Raw genomic sequence first — 21,435 nt, 5'->3', positions numbered from 1 at the left:
GTTAAACCTGAGAGTTTTCAAGATGCCACTGCGCATGGAGTCCACCGTCAGTTGGAAGAGGGCAACAAGACATAAGTGCTTATTCAGGGAAGGAGTAGGGAGCACAGGTACGAGACTCTCATTTGCTTCAGAGGAGAAACTGAGGCACAATAAGGCAATAAGGAAAGAGCTTCTTCTGATAAAGGGAGAACAGCTAGATGTGGGAAGACTGGAGACAGATGGAAGCTCCTCCAGAGGGTCTTCTTCTTCAAGGCGCTATGGAGGGGCAGCACAGGGACACCAGAGTGGGCAGACCTTGGAGCCAGAGGTGACACAGATACCCTTTTCTTTTTCTGGACTTCAATCTATGGAGAAGAAGCAGGAGTGGAGGTGGGTGGCACAGGAGGGGCTGAGTCCAGGCCAGGCTAGGACTCAGTGTGAGCCCCTCTCCCCTGCCCCAGTTGGACCCTTTCCTTGCAGTGGGGTGCTCCTGGCTTTCTGCCTGCACCTGCACACAAACATGCCACAGCCCCTGCAGCCCAGAGGTGCCAGGGCGGAACGAATTTGAAGTCCACTGCCCTTTGTCCCCATAGGTACACTTGTCCCTGTCAGACAGCAGCTCTGGGTTTGGGTTTGGAAAAGAAAGCTCACCGAGGCCCAGGATGCAGACTCTGCCCTCCACAGAGCCAGGTTCTGTTCAGGCCACAGGGCTGCGAAACGTGTTCTTTGTGCTGGGGATGCCTCCAGGGCAGGGTGTTGGAGGCGGTCCCCCAGTCCAGGGCTGGTGTCTGGCCACCGATGCCAAGCAGCGGACTGGCTGTGGGTCGGGGGTTGAGGGAACGCTTATAGGTTGTCACCAACCAGACCCTTACTCCTATCCTAAAGCTTTCCCTCTTGGCTTAGCTCAAACTTGCTCAAAAAGGCCCTTCATAAACAACGCAAGTCTGAAAACTCGGGCGCTCTCCCCGCCCCTCCAGCCCTGGGGGCTTCGGGAGGGTCTGGGCAGCCTGCCAGCCCCGGGCTGTCCCCAGACTTGGGGATGGGGAGTGGGGAGGCGGTGCTGTTACCCTCTCCTTCCTGCTCGGTCTCCGGCCCAGAGTTTCCACAGGCCCCAGCCTCCCAGGCTCCCCACCCTGCTCTCCCTTAACCCTTTCCTCAGAGGGAAGGAGGGGCGCAGGTCTCTGTTCTCCAGGGAGGCCTGGGAGGCGTCAGGGTGGGCAGGAGGAACGGAGAGAAAGGCCGGGTCCCTGAAACCATACCCCCTCTCCCCCCACCCGACTGCCCCTCCTTCCCTTTCCCTCCCACTGGGGAAAGGGGAATGTGGAAGGAGATTAACTTTGACCCCCGAATTCTGGCTCTGGGCCCAAAACTCGAGTGGGAGGCAGAGGTTTCCAAGACCCTCCCCACCCCCATCCCCGCCGCCTCCCTCCTCCTTCCGCGCCCCTTGAAGCTACCCAGCCGACTCAGCTAAAGTTCATCCTGGAGGGGCTGGCGCAGTGGTGAAGGGGGAAGGCTGGGGGCGGAGGGAAGGGAGCCCGACTGGTCCCACCCCCGGCTGTAACCCCTGGCAGGAAGAGATTGTAGCGGGAGCCGCCGCTGAAAGGCTCGGAGCGCTGGAGGAAGGGCGCCCGAGCCGCGGCGGGTGGGTCCGCGAGCCGGGAGGACCCGCGCCAAGGCGGGGGCGCGCCGCCGGGAGGAGGGGGCGTGGCCTAGGCGCCTTCGGCCGGGGGACCCCGTTGGCACTGTCGGCTCCCTCCTTCCTGGGGCGGGCGAGCCAGCCATGCTCCTGTCCGGGGGCGACCCTCCGGCGCAGGAATGGTTCATGGTGCAGACCAAGTCGAAGCCCCGGGTGCAGCGGCAGCGGCTGCAAGTGCAGCGCATCTTCAGGGTCAAGCTGAACGCTTTCCAGAGCCGCCCGGACACCCCCTACTTCTGGCTGCAGCTCGAGGGGCCCAGGGAGAACATGGGCAGAGCCAAGGTAAACAGCTTCTCCCCACCTATCGCTTCCAGCCAGACCCTTCTCTCGCTCCTCGCCCCCCCGCCCCCTCAGGGGTCCCCTGAGGTCCCCCGACCTGGATTCGGCAGTATGGCGAGCAGGTACTGGGCCATCCTCTTGCCTTTCCAGATCTGCAGCCTTGGGTCCTTCTCTCTGGTTCCTTCTTTCTTTTCTGCCCCACCCCTCTCCTGCGTGTCACTTCTGTCCCTCAAGTGCGCTGAGAGAGGCTCGGCGTCGTGTGACCCCCCCGTGAGCCTTCCCTGGCCAGGGCCCCGCACTTACAGCCTGCTCCTCCATCTGGGGAGCAACTTAAGGTCCTGTATTTCTGTAGTCTGTGCAACATACCTCTTTGTTCTCCACCAAGAGCCTGGAAGGCCCAGGTCTTTCTGCCGCCTTTTAAGTCTCCTTAAATCCTGGGCTGCCTCTTGGAGCCTCTCAGAGTGCTGGGACTGGAAGGGCCATTAAAGATGCTTCTAGGTTAATGCGGGCACTTTACAGATGAGGAATTGGGGGCTGGAGAGGGTAAGGGGCCTCCCTGAGCACTCAGGGTCGGGTAGGTGGGGCGTGGCAGGGGCTGGGACCAGAACCCAGGGCTCTGGGCTCCGCACCCCCCACTCTTGATGCTCTAGGCAGCCTCTTGCAGGGGCTCAGAGGTGGGGCTGCAGCAGCCCTGGAAGGCAGCAGCCCTAGGGGATGGGTGGGAATCTGGGAGGAGGGCTGTGGGCTTTCAGATGAAAGGGCTTGCTGTGTGGGGCTGGACGCTGGACAGGCCAGGTCACAGTGTGCCTCTAACGCATGTGCCCTGGCTTCTCTCATAAGCTTCTCCTCCACTTGGGCCTCTCAGGTTCCCTCTGACTCCCCAGTCGTGGCCAAGGTCTCCCTCTTCCCCTAGATTCCCTTATCTTATCATTTCCTGGTAGGAATGCTATAGCCTCCCTCAGCCCCAGACCACCTGCTCCCCCATGCACCCACCCACCCCAACACACACCCCTTCCCTAGCGGGGTCTCTATCAATATCCTAATTTTGGTCAAGGCCATGGGTGGGGGAGGCCCAGAACACGCTGGCCAGTGGGCAGGCAGGCTGGAAAGTTCCTCCCTCAGCCCCCTCTGTTAGGCTGCTTCGTCAGCAGTTTTTCCAGTTCTGACAGAGGTACTGGGGGAGGGGAGGGGTTCCTGCCTGGAGAGCAGATGTGCAGGAACCCTTGAGATGGAGACTTTTCAGTAGCTGGCATAGGGTAGGTTAACAAGAGGAGCCTTTGGATTGTTTTGGGTTCTTAATCTTTTTTTTTTTTTTTAAGTAAGAGTGATTTTGTTTATTATTTATTTATTTATTTTTGGCTGCGTTGGGTCTTCGTTGCTGCACGCGGGCTTTCTCTAGTTGTGGCAAGCGGGGGCTGCTCTTCGTTGTGGTGCACGTACTTCTCACTGCAGTGGCTTCTCTTGTTGCGGAGCACAGGCTCTAGGCATGAGGGCTTCAGTAGTTGTGGCACACAGACTCAGTAGTTGTGGCGCACGGGCTTAGTTGTTCCGCGGCATGTGGGATCTTCCCGGACCAGGGATTGAACCCATGTGCCCTGCGTTGGCAGGCGGATTCTTAACCACTGCACCACCAGGGAAGTCCCGGGTTCTTAATCTTTTTGTTAATTTGAAATACACCTGCTCACCCTTTTATGGGATTGGTGCTTTCTGAAGTGTCTAGCTCGCCTGTCCCCCGCTTACATCCTCCATCAGCTTCTCCAGGCTTGGCTACTCCTGCTACCACTGCTGCCTCAGAGTTCCTGGGCCCACCGGCTTTCCCTCACACCTCAGGCCCTGCTAGTGTAACCAGTGGCTTTCTCCATTCCCCCCATCTTTTTTTTTTTTTTTTTTTTCGGTACACGGGCCTCTCACTGTTGTGGCCTCTCCCGTTGTGGAGCACAGGCTCCGGACGCACATGCTCAGCGGCCATGGCTCACGGACCCAGCCGCTCTGCGGCATGTGGGATCCTCCCGGACCAGGGCACGAACCCATGTCCCCTGCATCGGCAGGCGGACTCTCAACCACTGCGCCACCAGGGAAGCCCCATTCCCCCCATCTTATCATCTCTTTCCCCTCTGTCTTCCCCCGGGGAAAAGCATGATTTAAGATGGAAACAACATGAGGGGTTCTGGGTAACTCCCTCCCTTATTGCACAGAATGAGCAGAAAGAAGAGATTTTTGGAGCTTTGGAGCAGGAGAGCAGGGAAGGTGGGGAGGATCAGGTTTTGTTCCAGAAGTTAGGAGATCTAGGTGCAATTTGCTGTCACCAAGTTACTGCTGGGACAGAGGATTGTGGTGGAGAGAGTTGGAGGTTGGGGTTTGCTACCTTCTAACTGGCTGACCTTGGTCAAATCATTGACCTTCTCTTAAGCCTATTTCCTCATCTATAAAACAATATAATAATACCCACTTCATGGCAGAGTTGTGAGAGTCAATTGAAATAAGGCGTTCTTATGGACTTGCACAAACGTGGAGAGTTACAGAGTAGAGATATCAGTTATTGTTTCTGTAACTAGCTGTATAACTTAGAATGAGCTCTTTTCCCTCTCTGAGTCTTGGTCTCCTTGTTTGCAAAGTGAGAAGCTTGGATTAAATGCTTTCTAAGGCCCAACAATCTGATACAGTAAAATTTCCCATGTATAAGGATGTCTTGTGGTTTCCATGTGGAGGTGCTGTGGCTGACCCCAATCCCAGCTGAAGGGGCACAGAATCACACACCTGGATAATGGCCTAATATACACAGGCCAGCTGGCAGAGGGGGCTCAGTGAGACTGGAGGTTGTAGGATGGGGAAGGGGTGATGGATGGGGGTGTCTTGTCTGTGAGGGGAGGAGGGGTCAAGAAGGATACAGGCTTCTCTGGAGAAGAGCCCGGGTGTTTTCTACATTATATGCACTGGTTTTCCAGGAAAAACTCTGTAGAACTCGGAAGTGCCTTTAAGTAGTTTTCTCGTGGTGGGATTTAAAAAATAATGAGGACATTGCTGGAAATCACATTCCTAGGCAGCAAAAAGAAACACTGGGGAGGCCTGGCCTTTCTGAGGTGAAATCAGCCTCACCTCAGAGTGGAAAGGAGGGTTTTTACTAATGATCAAAGTTGCCCAGAGACGAGCCCTGCTCAGCTCTTCTGTCCTCCTTGGCAACGATGTAAAGAAGGGTCCGGCGCAGAGAGGACAGGTGACAGCTTGATTCTCCCCTTTTTGGACACGATGGAGGGAGGGAGGTGATGGGGAGCCAGAGGTTGGGGTGGGGAGCTGTGGGACAGGGTGTGGTTTGCTGACTTTGGGCTTTGCTGTCAGGTGGAAGTTGATCTGTCCCTGGCCCACAATGACTGAGCAGTACCACGGAAGCTGGTAGTGGCCAGGGTTGTGCAGGAACCAACTCCTGCTGACCCATCGTTGAAAATTCAGGAAGTTTTTGAGCCAGTGGAGTCCTGTTGGTAGTTTGAAATCAACCATGGAAGGAGTATTTACACCACAGAAATTGGCAAATGCTACAAATCGGGACTATTTCCCCCATAACTGGATGATTGCTAAACACTTACCAGCACATCTAATTGTGTTGTGGGCACCTTATACTTCTCCTTTATTTTAAACTTAATTTTTCTTTTATCAAAATAATACATAATTTAAAAGTCCAATAATTTTTAAAAAGCTTACAGTATAACGCAGTGATTCCTTGCCTTGCCCCTGCCAACTCCCTCTTCAGTGCTCTTCCCCGTAGAAAATATCTGCTCTGGCATTTCTACACCTCCACATTCCTAAAAAAATATGTAGCTACTATATCTTTTGATTAATCAATTTTAGAAATCATTTTACTTTCTATTAATTATAGATGAGGATTTATCTCCCTTATATTGCCATCCCTTTTTTCTTCCCAGTATAGTTATATTTCATTTTTCTGTTAAATCTGTATTTAGTATTTGCAATATTATGCCCTTGCAAATATCATTTACATCTAAGTGTTGAAGTGCACTATGATTAGGTCTTTTTTTTTTGTTGTTTTTTTTGCGGTGCGCGGGCCTCTCACCGTTGTGGCCTCTCCTGCTGCAGAGCACAGGCTCCGGACGCGCAGGCTCAGCGGCCATGGCCCACGGGCCCAGCCACTCCGTGGCATGTGGGATCTTCCTGGACCGGGGCACGAACCCGCATCCCCCGCATTGGCAGGCGGACCCTCAACCACTGCGCCACCAGGGAAGCCCCTATGATTAGGTTTTCTCTCTTACTTTTCGAGTTCCCTGAGGTAAAGAACTCAACTCCTTTCCAGTTTGCTTGTTTTCCTTCGTACCCATTGCTAATTCTTATAACTTTCAGTAGCTTCTCACTACAGTTTCCTACAAGGACAATCTATCGATTCAAGATGGTCTGTCAGTTCCAGATTTTTTCCTGGGGGCAGCCTTCTTTCTCTCTGGTCAGGACTGCACAGCTGTCATCCTGAGACTCCCGTTTGCTGTCATTCTTGGCATCCTCTTGCCTTTTTTCCTTGTTAGATACCTCGTTTCCTGGACGCTGTGTCTTTGTCTTGAGTTGGTGGAGCACGTCCTTCAGTAGCGTCATCAAGTTAGAAAGATGGTGCCGAAACAAGCATGTTGCCTCTGGAGTCCCACTCTCCAATCTGAACTAGTCGTCCTCTGTGCCTCCTAGAACAGTGCCTGACAGGTAGTAGGTGCTCAGTAGTGTTTATTGAATGGATGAATACATTCTGAGATTTCTCTCCACAGTCTTCCTGGAGATTGTCTTTGCTTTTTTTTTATGTTGGGTCTCCTTTCTTGGTTTCTTTCATTGATTTGCTGGAAAATGCTCTCTGGTAGCTTCCTGAGAAAGGTTTTATAGGAGGTAAACTCTTGGGGTTGCATACATGCATATCTACATTGCATATCTGATGGTCATTTGATTGACAATTTGGCTGGTATCAAATTATACATGGAAAATTATTTTCCTTCAGAAATGAGAAGGCATTGGGCTTCCCTGGTGGCGCAGTGGTTGGGCGTCCGCCTGCCGATGCAGGGGACGCGGGTTTGTGCCCCGGTCCGGGAGGGTCCCACGTGCCGCAGAGCGGCTGGGCCCGTGAGCCATGGCCGCTGGGCCTGTGCGTCCGGAGCCTGTGCTCCGCGGCGGGAGGGGCCCCAGCGGTGAGAGGCCCGCGTACCACAAAAAAAAAAAAAAGAAGAAATGAGAAGGCATGAATCCATTGACTTCTTGCTTTAGGGATATCTGAAGCTATTCTTGGTCCCTGGTCCTTTGTATGAGAAGTTTTTTTTCTCTCTGGAAGCTTGTAGTTTCCCCCACTGCTCTGAGGTGCCCCAGTGAGACCCCTCTGTGTGAGTATCTGTCTTCATCCATCATCAGTTACTATTGCGGAGTCTCTATATGGGAAGAATGAGTTTCTCTGCACTCAGCACTCACCGTAGACCTCACTACTGGCCTTCCTCTCTTCCTTCATGATTGTTATGGTGCCCACACCCTCAGGTATGCTGATCAACCTCTGATCCTAAGACCTTGTCTTTTACTTTCTACAGAACAAACTCCAGTGGGTAGGGAGGCACTTGTTCAGCCTTTGTGTAGAGGGGTGGGTGGGCTCCCAGATCTAACTGCTCCTCAAACAACTTTATCTTAGTTCACCTTTTAATCTCTTTCATTCCCAATTCCAGAGTTTCTTGGTGCTGCCGTGTTTTTGAGCTTTTTGAGTATCCTGCGGTGTAATTTAGGGTGGTTCTGGAAAGCAGACGGTGTATAGCAACCGACTTATGAGAAGGGAGAATCCTAAGTCAGGATTGATCAAGTATAGAGCAGTAGTAAACTACCTGGTGGTATTGTTTTTATTTAACTTACAAGTTGAAAAATGACTTGCGGGACATTGGGCAACATATTTTAACAAATGCACATTCTTCTGGCTTATTTTGTCCCTGCCTCTTCTCTATTTTTTCTCCTTTTGGAGAAAAAGGTCTGGGTGGGCTTTAAGCAGGAAAATGGCTTCAGATATTTTCTGGATGTAAATGCCTGTTGTTTCCATATCGGTTTTTGCTCTGAAGTGTAGACAGCATCATGGTTAAGACCGCAGACTTCGGAGTCAGAGGGCCTAAGTGTCCCAGCCTACGACCTGTGTGACCTCGGACATGTGCCCTCCCTTGCTCACCTAAAATGGGGATAATAGTAATTTCCTTATGGGGCTGAGAGAGGAATCAATGAGCTGATGTATGTAAAGAGCCTGGCACATAGTAAGTATTCAATAAATAGCAGTTTTGAAAATTATCTCATTTCCAATATATCTTTTTGTTTAAAGATATGGACGGTTAATGGAACAATGAATATTTTAAGGTCTTTGCAGAAGGAGAAAGAAACCACCCACCATCTTCTTCCCGAGCACATCTCTTCATTTTTACATATTGTTTTCATGTAGTTAGAACGTGGGGTGCATGGGGTGGGGGAGTTTGTGCAGGTCTATGAGAGTTATTCCACCTGGTCAGATTCACCCTTGCCAGGCAGTGCAGACCAGCTGAGGTTCTGGGTGGGAGGGGTTGGCCTGGGATGTCTATCAGAGTTTGAGCTGATTTTGGACTGACTGAAAAGGGGTTAGACATGGGCCTAAGTGCCTGGGTGTACCTTAGGCCCTTTGGGGAAGGTGTTGGAGGTCCATAGCCTGGCCGTGTGGCAGAGATGAGCTTAAGCCTGAGTAGGGAGGGATGGTCTGGGTACTGAGCAGAGGGGCCAGAACGGTCTTTGGGCTGGCTGCTGGAGATCCAAAATGGAGCATTTGTTCCATAATGGAACTGTCATGGGGAAGCAGGAAGAGGGATGACTGTCACTGACACAGGCATGAGGAGAGACTTGAGGGCTAATACAGTCATCAAGCGTTGGCTGATTAAGAGGCAGTGCCCATGCCTCCTTGGAGCTCATGGGGTCATGCTGGTGGAAATCAGCCATAGAGTGGAGGAACCCAACCTCTCCTGTCCCAGTGACTGCTAAAGACTGAGTGTGTGAGCCCTGGAAACACAAGGACCTGGTGCCCAGAGGGCCAGAGGCTTCCCTTCTGGTTCAGCCATTGTGCGTATCTGTGGGGATCCCCTGCATACTGGCCCAGCGACTTACCTTTTCCTCTGTCCCCTCTGGGCAGCAGAGTTACCATGGTTACAGGTACAGGTTGTGCTGGAGACCTTCTGCAGGGTGATTAACCAGAATCTCAGTGGATTACCCTGGAGTCACTGTGTAGTCAGCCCAAGGATGTGCAAAGAGCTCTGCTTTCAGAGTCAGATGGATGTGGGCTGTGGTCCTTACCCAGTCACCCTAGCTGTGTGTCCTTGGGTCAGCAATAGAGCCTTTCTGAGCCTGCAAAATGGGAATAGGCTGTGCCAGGCATAAGCTAAGCACTTCTTTTGTATTATCTCACTGAAGCTTCATAATAGCCTAATGAGGTGGGAACCATTATCCCCATTTTACAGATGAGGAAACGTAGGCATAAGGACGGTAGATAACCTGCTCCAGGTCACATAAGCTCCTGGCACGTGGAGGGTACTCAGTAATGTGCCACCCGCCTCCTCCCAGCTAGTTCACAATTCTAGAACGCCAGGGTAGGACTGGACCTTAGGAGTATCTAATTTAATCCGTCACTTTATAGGTGAGGAGACTGAGGCCCTGAGAAGATGACAAATTTCCCACAGTAACCTTAACGTACTGAGGTCAGGTTGGAACTAGAACCAGGGCCCTTGACTCCAAGCCCAGGTGCTCGCCCTCCCTCCGGCCCCCCACATCTGTCAGAGCTCCCTGGAAAGAGATGAGTGTGTGAGGAGTCAGGACCAGGGAGAGAGTGTTGGGCCGGGGGCGTCATTTGGCTTATGGTGGGCGGGGGCAGGGCATGTGCTTGTGAGGGGAGTGAGTGCCAGTGGCAGGCCCGTAACGGCTGGCTTCCTTTGTGCTCTCCCCACCGGCTTCAGGAGTATCTGAAGGGCCTGTGCAGCCCGGAGCTGTGGAAGGAGGTCCGCTACCCGGCGGCCCTGCACTGCGCCTTCCTTGGGGCCCAGGGCCTCTTCTTGGACTGCCTGTGCTGGAGCACGCTGGCCTACCTGGTGCCTGGTCCGCCGGGCTCCCTGATGGTGGGCGGGCTGACCGAGTCTTTCATCATGACCCAGAACTGGCTGGAGGAGCTGGTAGGGCGGCTGCGCTGGGGCCCTGCCCCTCTGCTCACCCCCCGGGGCATCTGGGAAGCCGAGGTGACCCGGGCTTTTGGGGCTCTGGTCTGGATCCGTGGTGACCAGTATGCAGGGGACCTGCTGCAGCTGCCCGCAGCAGTCCAGGAACTGCTGCTGAGCCTGGTGCGGGACGCTGCGGGCAAGGAGGACATCATCCAGTGGCTCGGCTGCATTGGCGCCTCCGACTCCCGCTCGGACCCCGAGCTCCTGATCTGCCCAGCCCACCAGCAGAAGGAAGGTCCAGCCATGGTGTCCATGGGAGACGGTCCCGGGCCTTTTCTGGAGATGGGGAGCCCAGAAAATTCAAAGAGGTTAACCAGCCTAGGCGCCATGGGGGCCCTCATCCCAGGCCAGAACGCTCAGCTGGAGACAGCAAACCAGCTGGTACGGTAAGTTCTGGAGAATCCGTTTGGCTTCTCTGCCCAACCCCAGGGAAAGAGTTTGGGACCTAACTGGCCTTACCACCTTTCCAACAAACTTGGGTTTCCTCCAGGGTTGGTTCCAACAACCAAGGTGGTACGGACAGTGCTTGTGAGGAAGGGTCAGTACAAGCCAGCGGCAGCCAGGACCCTGCGGACCGCACACAAGCCTCGTCCCAGCAGCGGCAGGCCCGGAGGGGGGAAGACAAGCTCCCTCTCCAGCCTCCAGTGTCAGCCCTGAGTGTGTGCTCGCCCTGGAAGTCCTGGACCCCGGGGCCAGCCTTCGGGCCCTTGTGGCCGGGGACTATTGCTGCAACCTTCTGGAGGATCAATGAACTGCATTCTCTCCACCTGGCCTGGCTCCTGTCCCAGGCTTGCTTCAGTTTCCCTTTCTGGCAGAGGCCACTGGGCCCCATTCAGTTCAAGCTGCCAGGGCAGAATCCTTTGCCCTTAAATCTGGGATGGAAACAGAAGGAGCTGGTTCCTTTGCCCAGTGTGGAAAGCCCAGATTGTAGACCAGATGGGGGGCCAGGAGGAGAGGCAGCCCTACGGAATTGCCCAAGGCCAGAGACCCCTAAAAAAGTAATGAGTTTATTGGTGGTCTCAGGAGGCTCAGGGGTAACGGACAAGGCTAGCCCAGGACTTCCACAGATAGGGCCACCTTTGACCTCTACACCCCAACTCCAAGCTGGAAGTGAGCCGGGGGATCGAGGAAATATGCAGTGGGGTTGTAAGGAACCCGAAGAGAGGCCGTTTCCAGGGCCCTCCACAGGGCAAGGGGTGCCTACTGCTCAGGGGAGGCCCGCCACTCAAGGGGGGCTGACAGCTCCTTCAGGACCTGAACCTCAAACAGTGCCTGAAACTCTCAAAGTGCCCATGGCTGCAGCAGTGCCCACAGCTCAAACCCCACCCACAAATCCCGTGCTGCCTGCAGCCCCCAAAGTGCCTGAAACCCAGATTATGCCGGCAGTCCATGAAGAACCTGCAGCCCCCAAAGTGCCTTTGGCTCCCACAAAGCCAGCCGCTCAGATGGGGCCTGCAGCTCCCCGAACTCCCACAACTCAGAAAAGGCATGCAGCAAAAACGTCACCTGCAGGTCCCCAAACGCCCAGAGCCCAGACTGGGACTACAGCTAAAACAGGGTCTACAGCTCCCAGAACTTGCCGAGCTCCGAAGATGCCTGCAGCTCAGAAGGCACCCACAGATGCAGGGCCAGCCCCGGACGCAGCCAAATTCCCAAGTGAGGGCCAGCCTTCGTCAAGGGGCAGTGCTTCCCTCCTGAAGGGCCAGGGGGAAGCTGGAAGGCAGGGGCCCCAGTCCAGCGGCACTTTGGCTCCCAGTTGTAAGCGCCAACCTCAGGTGGAGGGGCTCCTAGGGGCTCGGGAGGGGGTTCCGAGGCAGCCGCCTCGCCACCCACAGGCGAACAGCACAGTAACCAGCTTCCAGAGGTACCACGAGGCCCTGAATACACCCTTTGAGCTGAACCTGTCAGAAGAACCGGGGAACCAGGAGTTGAGGCGAGTGGTCATTGACGGCAGCAGCGTGGCCATGGTGTGAGTAGCCACGGACCTGGGGTGGGCTGGGGATACTGGGGAGCTCGGGCAGGGTGTCCCTGGGGTGATAGACTGTGGGCGTCCTTTCTTGACCGCTGTATACAGGTGACATGGGGTTCAAATGGGGGAAAGATGGGAGGGAAGTGGTACATGTTGAGGGGCTACTGCATGCTGGGTGGTGGTCATGGCATCATCCCAGCAGCCTTCAAAAGTAGGTTTCTGTTCTCCTTCCCTCACAGGAGCAGAAACAGGCTCAGAGAAGCGATTAATCTTGACCAAGGTCCCAGAGCCAGTAAGGGGCCCAGCTGGCCTTTGGGTTCAGATCTGCTCACTGCCCAGGCCCGTGCTCTTCCCATTTCAGCCTGCCTCACATAGCATGGGGTCTGTCAACCTCAGGCCAGTTTTCAAATGTTTAGCCCAACCCTTAAGGTCCAGCACTGATCTCCCCTGTGAAGCTTTTCGCAACCATGCCAACTCTCAGAGATCACTCTCTCTGCACAGCACTTACTGCTGTATATGTGCTAGCAGAAATACATGCAGGATGTCTTCATTTGCCCACACAGTAGAATAGTTATCTGTGCTGAGCACACTCCCAGCACACAGTTGGTCAGCAAATGTTTGTTTGTTTCCAGTCCTAAACTGAGCTCTTCTCCTTCCTTTTGCCCTGGAGGCCCCTACACACACACACACACACACACACGCTCACACACACACGCGCGCACACACACACACATGCACACAGCAGGTGAGTGGACCCAGTAGGTGCTCACTGTTTGATGATGGTGAGAGGGGAGGGGGCATTGTTGGTGCCTGTGGTGCTGATGCCCTGACATTGCCAGATGTGCTATCCTAGGCTGGCTCTGAGGGAGGGGTAGAGAGGCAGGGCCATTCCTAGGGCAGAAAATTGCTACCTCACTAATTCCCCCCATCTCCCCACCCGCCACCCCCCAACCCCAGGCATGGCCTCCAACACTTCTTCTCCTGCCGGGGCATTGCCATGGCAGTGCAGTACTTCTGGAACCGGGGACACCGAGAGGTCACTGTGTTTGTACCCACCTGGCAGCTTAAGAAGAACCGGAGGGTGAGAGGTGAGCTGTCCCCAGCTGCCCAGCCCCTCCAGTGGGCTTACTCTCTATGCCTTACTTTTCCTTGCCTTTCTGTCCCCACCATGGCCTTTTCCACTTAGCCCTTCCTCTGACCGTCGCTGTCTTCTGCCTTTCACCTCCAGAGAGCCACTTTCTGACGAAGCTACACTCCCTCAAGATGCTTTCAATCACCCCCTCTCAGCTCGAGAACGGCAAGAAGATCACTACCTATGATTATAGGTGTGCTGGCCTGCAGGCTTTCTCTTGTGGGGCCCTGGGGCTTGGGCTGGGCTGGTGTGTCAGGTGGAGTCTTGCCGCATTTGCTCTGGGGAGATGGAAGCAAATAAGTCAGAGGGTCATGTCAGAGAGGGTGGTGTGGTGCACCGGCCCTCTAGGCAGAGGGAGAGACACAGAGAGGAGAGGGCTCCAAGGTCGGCTCTATTCAAACCCAAGAGGTGCTCCTGAATTTGGGACTCCGCAGCCCAATTTACCTGAGCTAAGAGGCTTTCTCCCCCATGACGTATGGGGTGCTCTGCTTTCTTTGGATGGGACTAGCCCAGGTGACTCCTGGTGCTTCAAGCGAGCTGCTTCCCCCAGCAGCTGATTTGGGTGCCAGTTTGGGTTGAAGCTCAGGTTTTCTCAAGGAATTGATGCAGTCTTTTCCTCCCACCCGCCCTGGCCCTGGGAGGAGGTATGTGTGTGGCTGTATGTGACTGGAGCCCTGGCTGGGCTCTGAAAATGGAGTCAGATTGGCCCTGTCTCCTAGCTAAAGCCTGAATGCCTCCCTACTTGCCAGTCCTCAGCACCCACTCCCCAACGTGACTGCAGGACCAGTGCGCATACGGGTGCCTGTGATGCTGCCTCTGATGGGGCCGAGAAGGCCCTGTCCAGGTCACTGGCCCTGTGCTGGACTCGATGTCCAGCAGGCCAGGTCTTGCCTCCACTTAGGCACCTCCCATGCCAGGCAGGGAGAAGTTCTGTTCCTCCCCAAGACCTGGCGCCCACTCAGCCTTCAAGCCTGGGAAGGTCTGGGCAGGGCAGCTCAGGCATCCTTCCTTCAAGAGCTGGCCCCCCTGGGTAAGGTCTTTGAGAGCCTTTAAATTCAGGCCTGGGTTTGAGGGAAGGTAGCTTTCCTGCAGAAGGCCCCTCTGCTGGTCACTTGTGGAATTGCACGCTCGTGGCTGCCAGAATGGCACTCTGCAGGGAATGCCGAGAAGTGGGTGGCCTTTGCTTTCTTTCCTGGTCACAGCCCTCTTTCGAGAAGTGATCCTTGGAAAAATGGATTTGTTTATTCAGGTATGTGTTTTTATACGTGTATACACATATCCACATGTATGTATGTGTGTCTTGGCATGTACCTGAATGTTGTGCATTGGTGAAGAGTAATCATGGAATGCTTGATACACGCTGTGTGGCAGGCACTGAACTAGACTCTTCAGTGTCTAGTGTATTGTCTCATTCAGTTTAATCCTCACAGCAATAGAGGGTAGGTATTTTATGTTAGTTTGACAGATGTGGAAACCGAAGAAGTAAAAATGCATGTATGGATGTGGACAAGTGCATGGCTTTCTGTGTGCGTGTCTGAGCCTGTGTATGTGAATGCCTATGTGTAAAATAGGGGTCTGTGTTTGCATATACAGTTGGGGGATGTGCATCCCAGTTCACCCTCCCAGGGGCGAGTGGACATCCCAGTCGGCTGCATAGACGAGGATGGGCTCTAGAGTCTTGGCTCCCCGGCTATCAAGGGCAGCGTTTTTATCCAGCACACCTCAACAGGAAGCTGCAAGTTCATTTTCTCAGAGGACTGGGGAGGTGAGGGTCTGGGTACTGGGTCGTTAGCGACTTCCCCTCTCCCTGCAGGTTCATGGTAAAGCTGGCAGAAGAGACAGATGGCATCATCGTCACCAACGAGCAGCTCCATGTCCTGATGAATAATTCCAAGAAACTTATGGTCAAAGATCGGTGAGGCAGCTCCCAGGGGATTGGGCTGTTCCTTCCCCTCGGGTGCTGGGCAGTCCCTGGCAGCAGGGGTTTGGGCAGGGGGAAGGGCCTTGGAGCGGTGCTCATCAGCACCTGCTGGGAGGAGATGTGGGTCTCAGCCCCTGTGGAGCTACCAGGTGGCAGTGGGGTGTGGGTGGGTCAAGGGCCCCTCTGTGACGTTTCCTCCTCCATCCCGGGTCCAGCCTGCTGCCCTTCACTTTTGCGGGGAATCTCTTCATGGTGCCCGACGATCCTCTGGGCCGTGATGGCCCCACTCTGGATGAGTTTCTGAAGAAGCCAAACAGGTAATGGGCCAGGCACCCCCCTCCACACCCCGCCTCCCAGCCGCTCCTGGGGCTGACTGGAAGCTTCCCCTTGGTGCTAGCCAACGTTTGTCTAGTGCTTAATAGTGAGCAGAGTGATTTGAGTTTTTCAGGTCTTCGTACTTCCACCCACATCTGCACGTCCGTAAACCACTTACAATATGGTTTTACAGTTTCACAGTCTTGCACACATGCTTCAATACTATATGTAACATTCCACAACTGGCATTTGTCGCCATGTTTTATTGTTTTCCCCAGATGTATGCCATGTTAGTTCCTGTGGCTGGCTTTAATGTCCATGCTCTGTTCCATTATGTGAGTACCCAACAGGTTTATGGGGTCTTTTGTGGAGGGCCATTCGACAGTTTCCATGTTATGCTGTTGGTACCAGTGCTGCGGTGAACCGCCTTGTTCTTGTTTCATTGTGTGCAGGGGGAGCTGTGTCTGGAGTATATACCAAGCAGAACTTTTTCCACATTTCTTACCCACTTTGATCCTCACAGCTCGAGTTAGACATACGTGACCACTGTCCTCGTTTTACAAATGAGGAATCTGAGACTCAAGTACTTTCCCAAGGTCATTGTGCTGCTGCCGGCAGAACTGATTTGCAGCAACTCAGTTCCTCTGGCTTCCACCCACTCTGGGCCGCCTTGCTGCTCACCTCCCAGTTCCCTGGGCCTGGCAGGGACCTTCTGGGCAGGGCACTGCTTCCCGGGCCAGGTCCCCCAGTCCCATCTCTCCAATTCGAAGAACAGTGATGGGGCCGAGGTTTGTGTGCTGTGTGCTCCCAAGCCCCATGTCAGGCCTCCTTTCCTCTCTTGACCTCCCCGGCTGGCTCATCCTGGAGTCCGATTGGAAGTACGTCATCTAATTCTTATCAAACCATTGGCTTAAAACTGGTTGGACATGTCACTCGGTCAATGAGGTTTTGATTGGATAAGCCTTCAAAGCCCAGATTAACCTCTAACACTGCCGTCCGGCACATGCTGGGAGTGGAGGGAATATCTGCGGGCAGGTCCTCTCTGAGGCTGTGCCGTGTTGGAGGCGGGCCCTCGGCCCAGCCTCAGGGAAACTCAGCAGTGCGGTGAGGCTCTGTGGGCTTCCACAGATGTGGTTTCGCCTTGGATGGCCTCTCGGGGCGGGCTGTCCCCCACCTCCTCCATCAGACTCCTCTGTCCTGCTGTTTTGGTGTAGGTTGGACACTGACATTGGCAACTTCCTGAAGGTGTGGAAGACCCTTCCTCCCAGCTCTGCCAGTGTCTCTGAGCTGAGTGAGGAGGCTGACCCTGGGCCCCCGGAGAGTCTGCAGAATGTGGAAGAAGTCAGGGAGGAGAAGGAGGAGAGGCAGGGAGAAGAGCAGGAGATGCAGAAGCCGGCCGAGAAGGAGGAGGACCTGGACTCTTCGCTGATGTCCGTGTTCAGGGCTGAGTGCTCTTCCCTCTCAGAGGAAATACTCCGGTGCCTCAGCCTGCACGACCCCCAGGATGAAGCCCTCGACATCGATCTCCTGCCGGCGGTACCTTCTCCCTCCCTGGGCATCCCCTGGGATGGGAAGGCTCCCTGCCAGCAGGTTCTTGCCCAGCTGGCCCAGCTCACCATCCCCAGCAACTTCACCGCGCTCTCCTTCTTCGTGGGATTCATGGACTCCCACCGGGACGTCATCCCTGACTATGAAGCCCTTGTGGGGCCCCTGCACAGGCTCCTCAAGCAGAAGCCGGACTGGCAGTGGGACTGGGAGCATGAGAAGGCCTTTCTGGCCCTGAAGCGAGGTCTGGTGTCCGCCCTCTGCCTGACGGCCCCCAACCCCCAACTGCCCTTCCGCCTGGAGGTGACGGTGAGCCAAGTGGCCCTGACGGCTGTCGTGTACCAGGAGTGCTCAGGGAGAAAGCACCCCGTAGCCTATACCTCGAAACCCCTCCTCCCCGACGAGGAGAGCGAGGGCCCGCAGTCAGGGGGAGACAGTCCCTATGCCATGGCCTGGGCCCTCAAGCATTTTTCCCGCTGCATTGGAGACACCCCAGTGGTCCTGGGCCTTTCCTATGCCTCCCGGACCACTGTAGACCCTGGGGCAGGGGACGGCCGCAGGGTTGCCAAAGCATGGTTGATCAGATGGTCCCTCTTGGTACAGGACAAGGGCAAGAGAGCACTGGAATTGACCCTCCTCCAGGGCCTGCTGGGGGAGAACCGGCTGCTGACTCCTGCGGCTTCCATGCCTCGTTTTTTCCAGGTTCTGCCTCCTTTCTCCGACCTGTCCACTTTTGTCTGCATCCACATGTCGGGGTATTGCTTTTACCGGGAGGATGAGTGGTGTGCTGGCTTCGGTCTCTACGTTCTATCTCCCACCAGCCCCCCTGTCTCCCTTTCCTTCTCTTGCTCCCCTTACACCCCGACCTATGCCCACCTGGCGGCCGTGGCCTGTGGCCTGGAGCGCTTTGGCCAGTCCCACCTGCCCGTGGTTTTCCTCACGCACTGCAACTGGATCTTCAGCCTCCTCTGGGAGCTCCTTCCCCTCTGGAGGGCTCGGGGCTTCCTCTCCTCCGACGGGGCTCCGCTACCTCACCCAAGCCTGCTCTCCTACATCATAGCCCTCACCTCCGGCCTCTCATCCCTTCCGTTTATCTACCGAACCTCCTACCGGGGCTCCCTGTTTGCTGTGACGGTGGACACCCTGGCCAAGCAGGGAGCCCAGGGGGGCGGCCAGTGGTGGAATTTGCCAAACGATGTGCCAGTCCCTGTGGTGTCTCCCCGTACCACGGGCAAGAGGCTCAACTTGCTGGCGTTACAGCTGAGCGACGGCACCCTGGCTGATATCATTGCCAAGCTGCAGGCCGGGCAGAAATTATCCAGCTCTTCACCCTTCAGTTCTGCCTTTAACTCCCTCAGTCTCGACAAAGAGAGTGGCTTGCTTATGTTCAAGGGAGACAAGAGGCCCCGGGTCTGGGTAGTCCCGAGGCAGCTCCGGAGGGATCTGATTTTTGCTGTGCACGACCTCCCCATGGGGGCCCACCAGAGGCCCGAGGAGACCTACAAGAAGCTGCGGTTGCTGGGATGGTGGCCGGGCATGCAGGAGCACGTGAGAGATTACTGCAGGAGCTGCTTGTTCTGTATCCCCCGGAATCTCACAGGCAGTGAGTTGAAGGTTATTGAGTCCCTGTGGCCACTCAGGTCCACCGCTCCCTGGTCCAACCTGCAGATAGAGGTGGTGGGCCCAGTCACTGTCAGCGAGGAGGGCCACAAGCACGTGCTGATTGTGGCGGACCCCAACACCAGGTGGGTAGAGGCATTCCCGCTGAAGCCCTACACACACATGGCTGTGGCCCAGGTGCTGCTTCAGCACTTGTTCGCGAGGTGGGGTGTTCCGGTGAGGCTGGAGGCCGCCCAGGGCCCCCAGTTTGCCCGCCATGTCCTGGTAAGCTGTGGGCTGGCCCTGGGAGCCCAGGTGGCCTCCTTGAGTAGGGACCTCCAGTTCCCCTGCCTGACGAGCTCCGGGGCCTACTGGGAATTCAAGAGGGCCCTCAAGGAGTTCATCTTCCTGCATGGCAAGAAGTGGGCAACTTCCCTGCCCTTGCTGCACCTGGCCTTCAGGGCCTCCTCCAGCCAGGCCACGCCGTTCCAGATCCTGACGGGGGGCGAGGAGAGGCTGACCGAGCCCCTGTGGTGGGAGATGAGCAGTGCAAACATTGAAGGGCTGAAGATGGATGTCTTCCTGCTACAGCTGATGGGGGAGCTGCTGGAGCTCCACTGGAGGGTGGCTGAGAAGACGAGTGAAAAGGCTGAGAATAGGCGTTTCAAGCGGGAGAGCCAGGAGAAGGAGTGGAATGTGGGTGACCAGGTCCTCTTGCTGTCCCTCCCCAGGAACGGCAGCAGCGCCAAGTGGGTGGGTCCCTTCTATATCGGGGACCGGCTAAGCCTGTCCCTCTACAGGGTCTGGGGCTTCCCCACCCCAGAGAAGCTTGGGTGCATCTATCCTAGCAGTTTGATGAAGACCTTTGCCAAGAGTGGCACCCCGCTGTCCTTCAAGGTCTTGGAGCAGTGAGCTGGAGCTGTGGGGGAGCCCCCCGCCCCAGGGTCCTGGGCTTCTGCTGCTAGGCCTCCCCTTAACCCCAGCAATGCTCTCACAGCCCCCTGGGGGCCCTTCATTGTGCCTTTTGTAGAGAAGTTACTTCATAAAGCTTTGCTGAACTGTCTTGAACTGGGGACCAGCGTCCCTATGGAAACATGCCCAGTATGGGGTATTGGGAGAATCTGCTAAAGGCTGTCAGATGTGGGCCTCTGACAATTTTACCCTGGCAGGTATCCCTTCCTGGGGCAGGCCAGGTTCAATGTCTCTCCCCAGGTGAAAGTGTACATATACACACGTAGCCCAGAATCTTATTTCTGGCTGTCTTTACCATGAAACAGTGTGGCTCTGGACCTCAGAATCAAAACCACATTCCCCTCTCAAACAGAAACCTCGATTGTGGGCTCCTCCCCCGATTGTTGTCCCTGACTGGGGACCCTTTGCCCGTGAATCTGTCACAGCTGACCCAAATCCATGCGGGCTGTGGAGACGCAGCCCGTCCCTTATCTCATGGTTCGCTTTCTCAGGCCAGGCTAGGCCTGCCCAGCTGTTAAGGAAAGGCTGGCAGTCCTGGGCCTCAAGGCTCGGAACCGGGGTGGGAGGACGACCGGCCAGCCATCCTGTAGGTGCATCCTGCCCGTCAGCATGGGAAGGGCAAGGGGGAGACGGAGTCAGCCTACCTCATTTGACTCCAGCCAATGGAGATGCTCCCTGACCCCGGCTTCGATGATGTCGAGCCCACAGGAGTCAAGGATCTCGATGCCAAGTGTGGCGTCTCTACCTGAAGAGCTGCTTCGACTAGACCGAGGGGCCCAGGCCTCGGCTTCAGGGGGAGGGTGACTGAAATGAGTGGTCTGGCACCGGGTGAGGTGCTGGCGTGACCCTACCTCCCAATCCCACCCCGCAGCCCGCAGCCCGCTCCTCTCACTGCCACTGTACCCTGCATCCCCAGACCCTACATGGTGTACGACTGCTCTGTTTGGATTCCCCAGACCCCACCCTAGTCCCCTGGACCCTGCCTTCTGGGTAGAGAGAATCCCGGCCTCCCCCAGAGCCGCTCTGCAAAGATCACTCGCCACAAGAGCGCGTTTCTCACAGGTGTGTGTTGCTTCACGCTCCCTCCGAATGGCTGCTGCCGCCGACAGAGGGGGGTCCAGGTGGAGACCAGCACTGGGTCACTCTGGCTGGGCCTCTAAGTAGTTTTATTTCTCCAAAACTGAGCCAGTCTCCTGGCCTAGCTCCAGTTGCAAAAACGCTTGACATGGCTAGAGCCAGAGTAGAGCCTGCCACTGAGTCCAATTAGCTTGTTCTACAGCAGAGGAAAGAGGCCCAGAGAGGGCAAGTGACTTGCCCGAAGTCACAGAGATAGTTGGTGGCTGAGCTGGGACCAGGATTAAGCTTCCTGATTCTCTGTTCACCACAGATGGGGTTCAAGTGAGAGAAGGTCTCAAAATCTTATACCCATCTTCCCTCCAGCTCATCTCCCAGATCTTGCAGATAAACCACTTAGGTGTTGCCCTCAAACCATTTCTAGCTGTTAATTCTGTCCAGGAAAGAATGATTGGGTGACAGCTGACAAATTGAAAGGTGAGTGGGGTTTTTAGCAGATACCTCTTTCCCCCTCCTCGCTCTGATGGTCTGTTCAACCTCATTCTCCCTCCTCAGTGCTGTATCCATTACCCGTTAACCACATTTATGACCTTATACCCCTTGTGGTGACCTTTTTTTCCCCCATTTGATTTGTCAATAAACGGATCAAAACGGAGCTAATATCCAGTTTAAAAAAATTTTTTTTCTTTTAGCTGTAGCCTCAATTATGAGGAGGGTGGGAGGCAGTTG

The 21,435-nt window shown here is 55.2% G+C and overlaps 1 protein-coding gene across 1 annotated transcript; it reads left to right on the top strand.

Moving 5' to 3' along the window:
* Positions 1-1,759: 1,759 nt before the first annotated feature.
* On the top strand, positions 1,760-19,572 carry NYNRIN (NYN domain and retroviral integrase containing; the record flags this gene model as incomplete). Its single annotated transcript, XM_082850100.1, has 8 exons — positions 1,760-1,957; positions 9,922-10,565; positions 11,936-12,148; positions 13,106-13,236; positions 13,377-13,473; positions 15,094-15,195; positions 15,417-15,518; positions 16,731-19,572. The coding sequence occupies 8 exons, from the start codon at positions 1,760-1,762 to the stop codon at positions 19,570-19,572; spliced, it is 4,329 nt and encodes a 1,442-aa protein (XP_082706226.1).
* Between the last annotated feature and the right edge of the window lie 1,863 nt (positions 19,573-21,435).

The sequence above is a fragment of the Leucopleurus acutus genome, assembly GCF_964270905.1.
Source record: "Leucopleurus acutus genome assembly, chromosome: 1".
Classification (NCBI taxonomy): Eukaryota; Metazoa; Chordata; class Mammalia; order Artiodactyla; family Delphinidae; genus Leucopleurus; species Leucopleurus acutus.
Note: the sequence above shows the minus strand (reverse complement) of the source record. Positions and strands in the feature narration are given on the sequence as shown.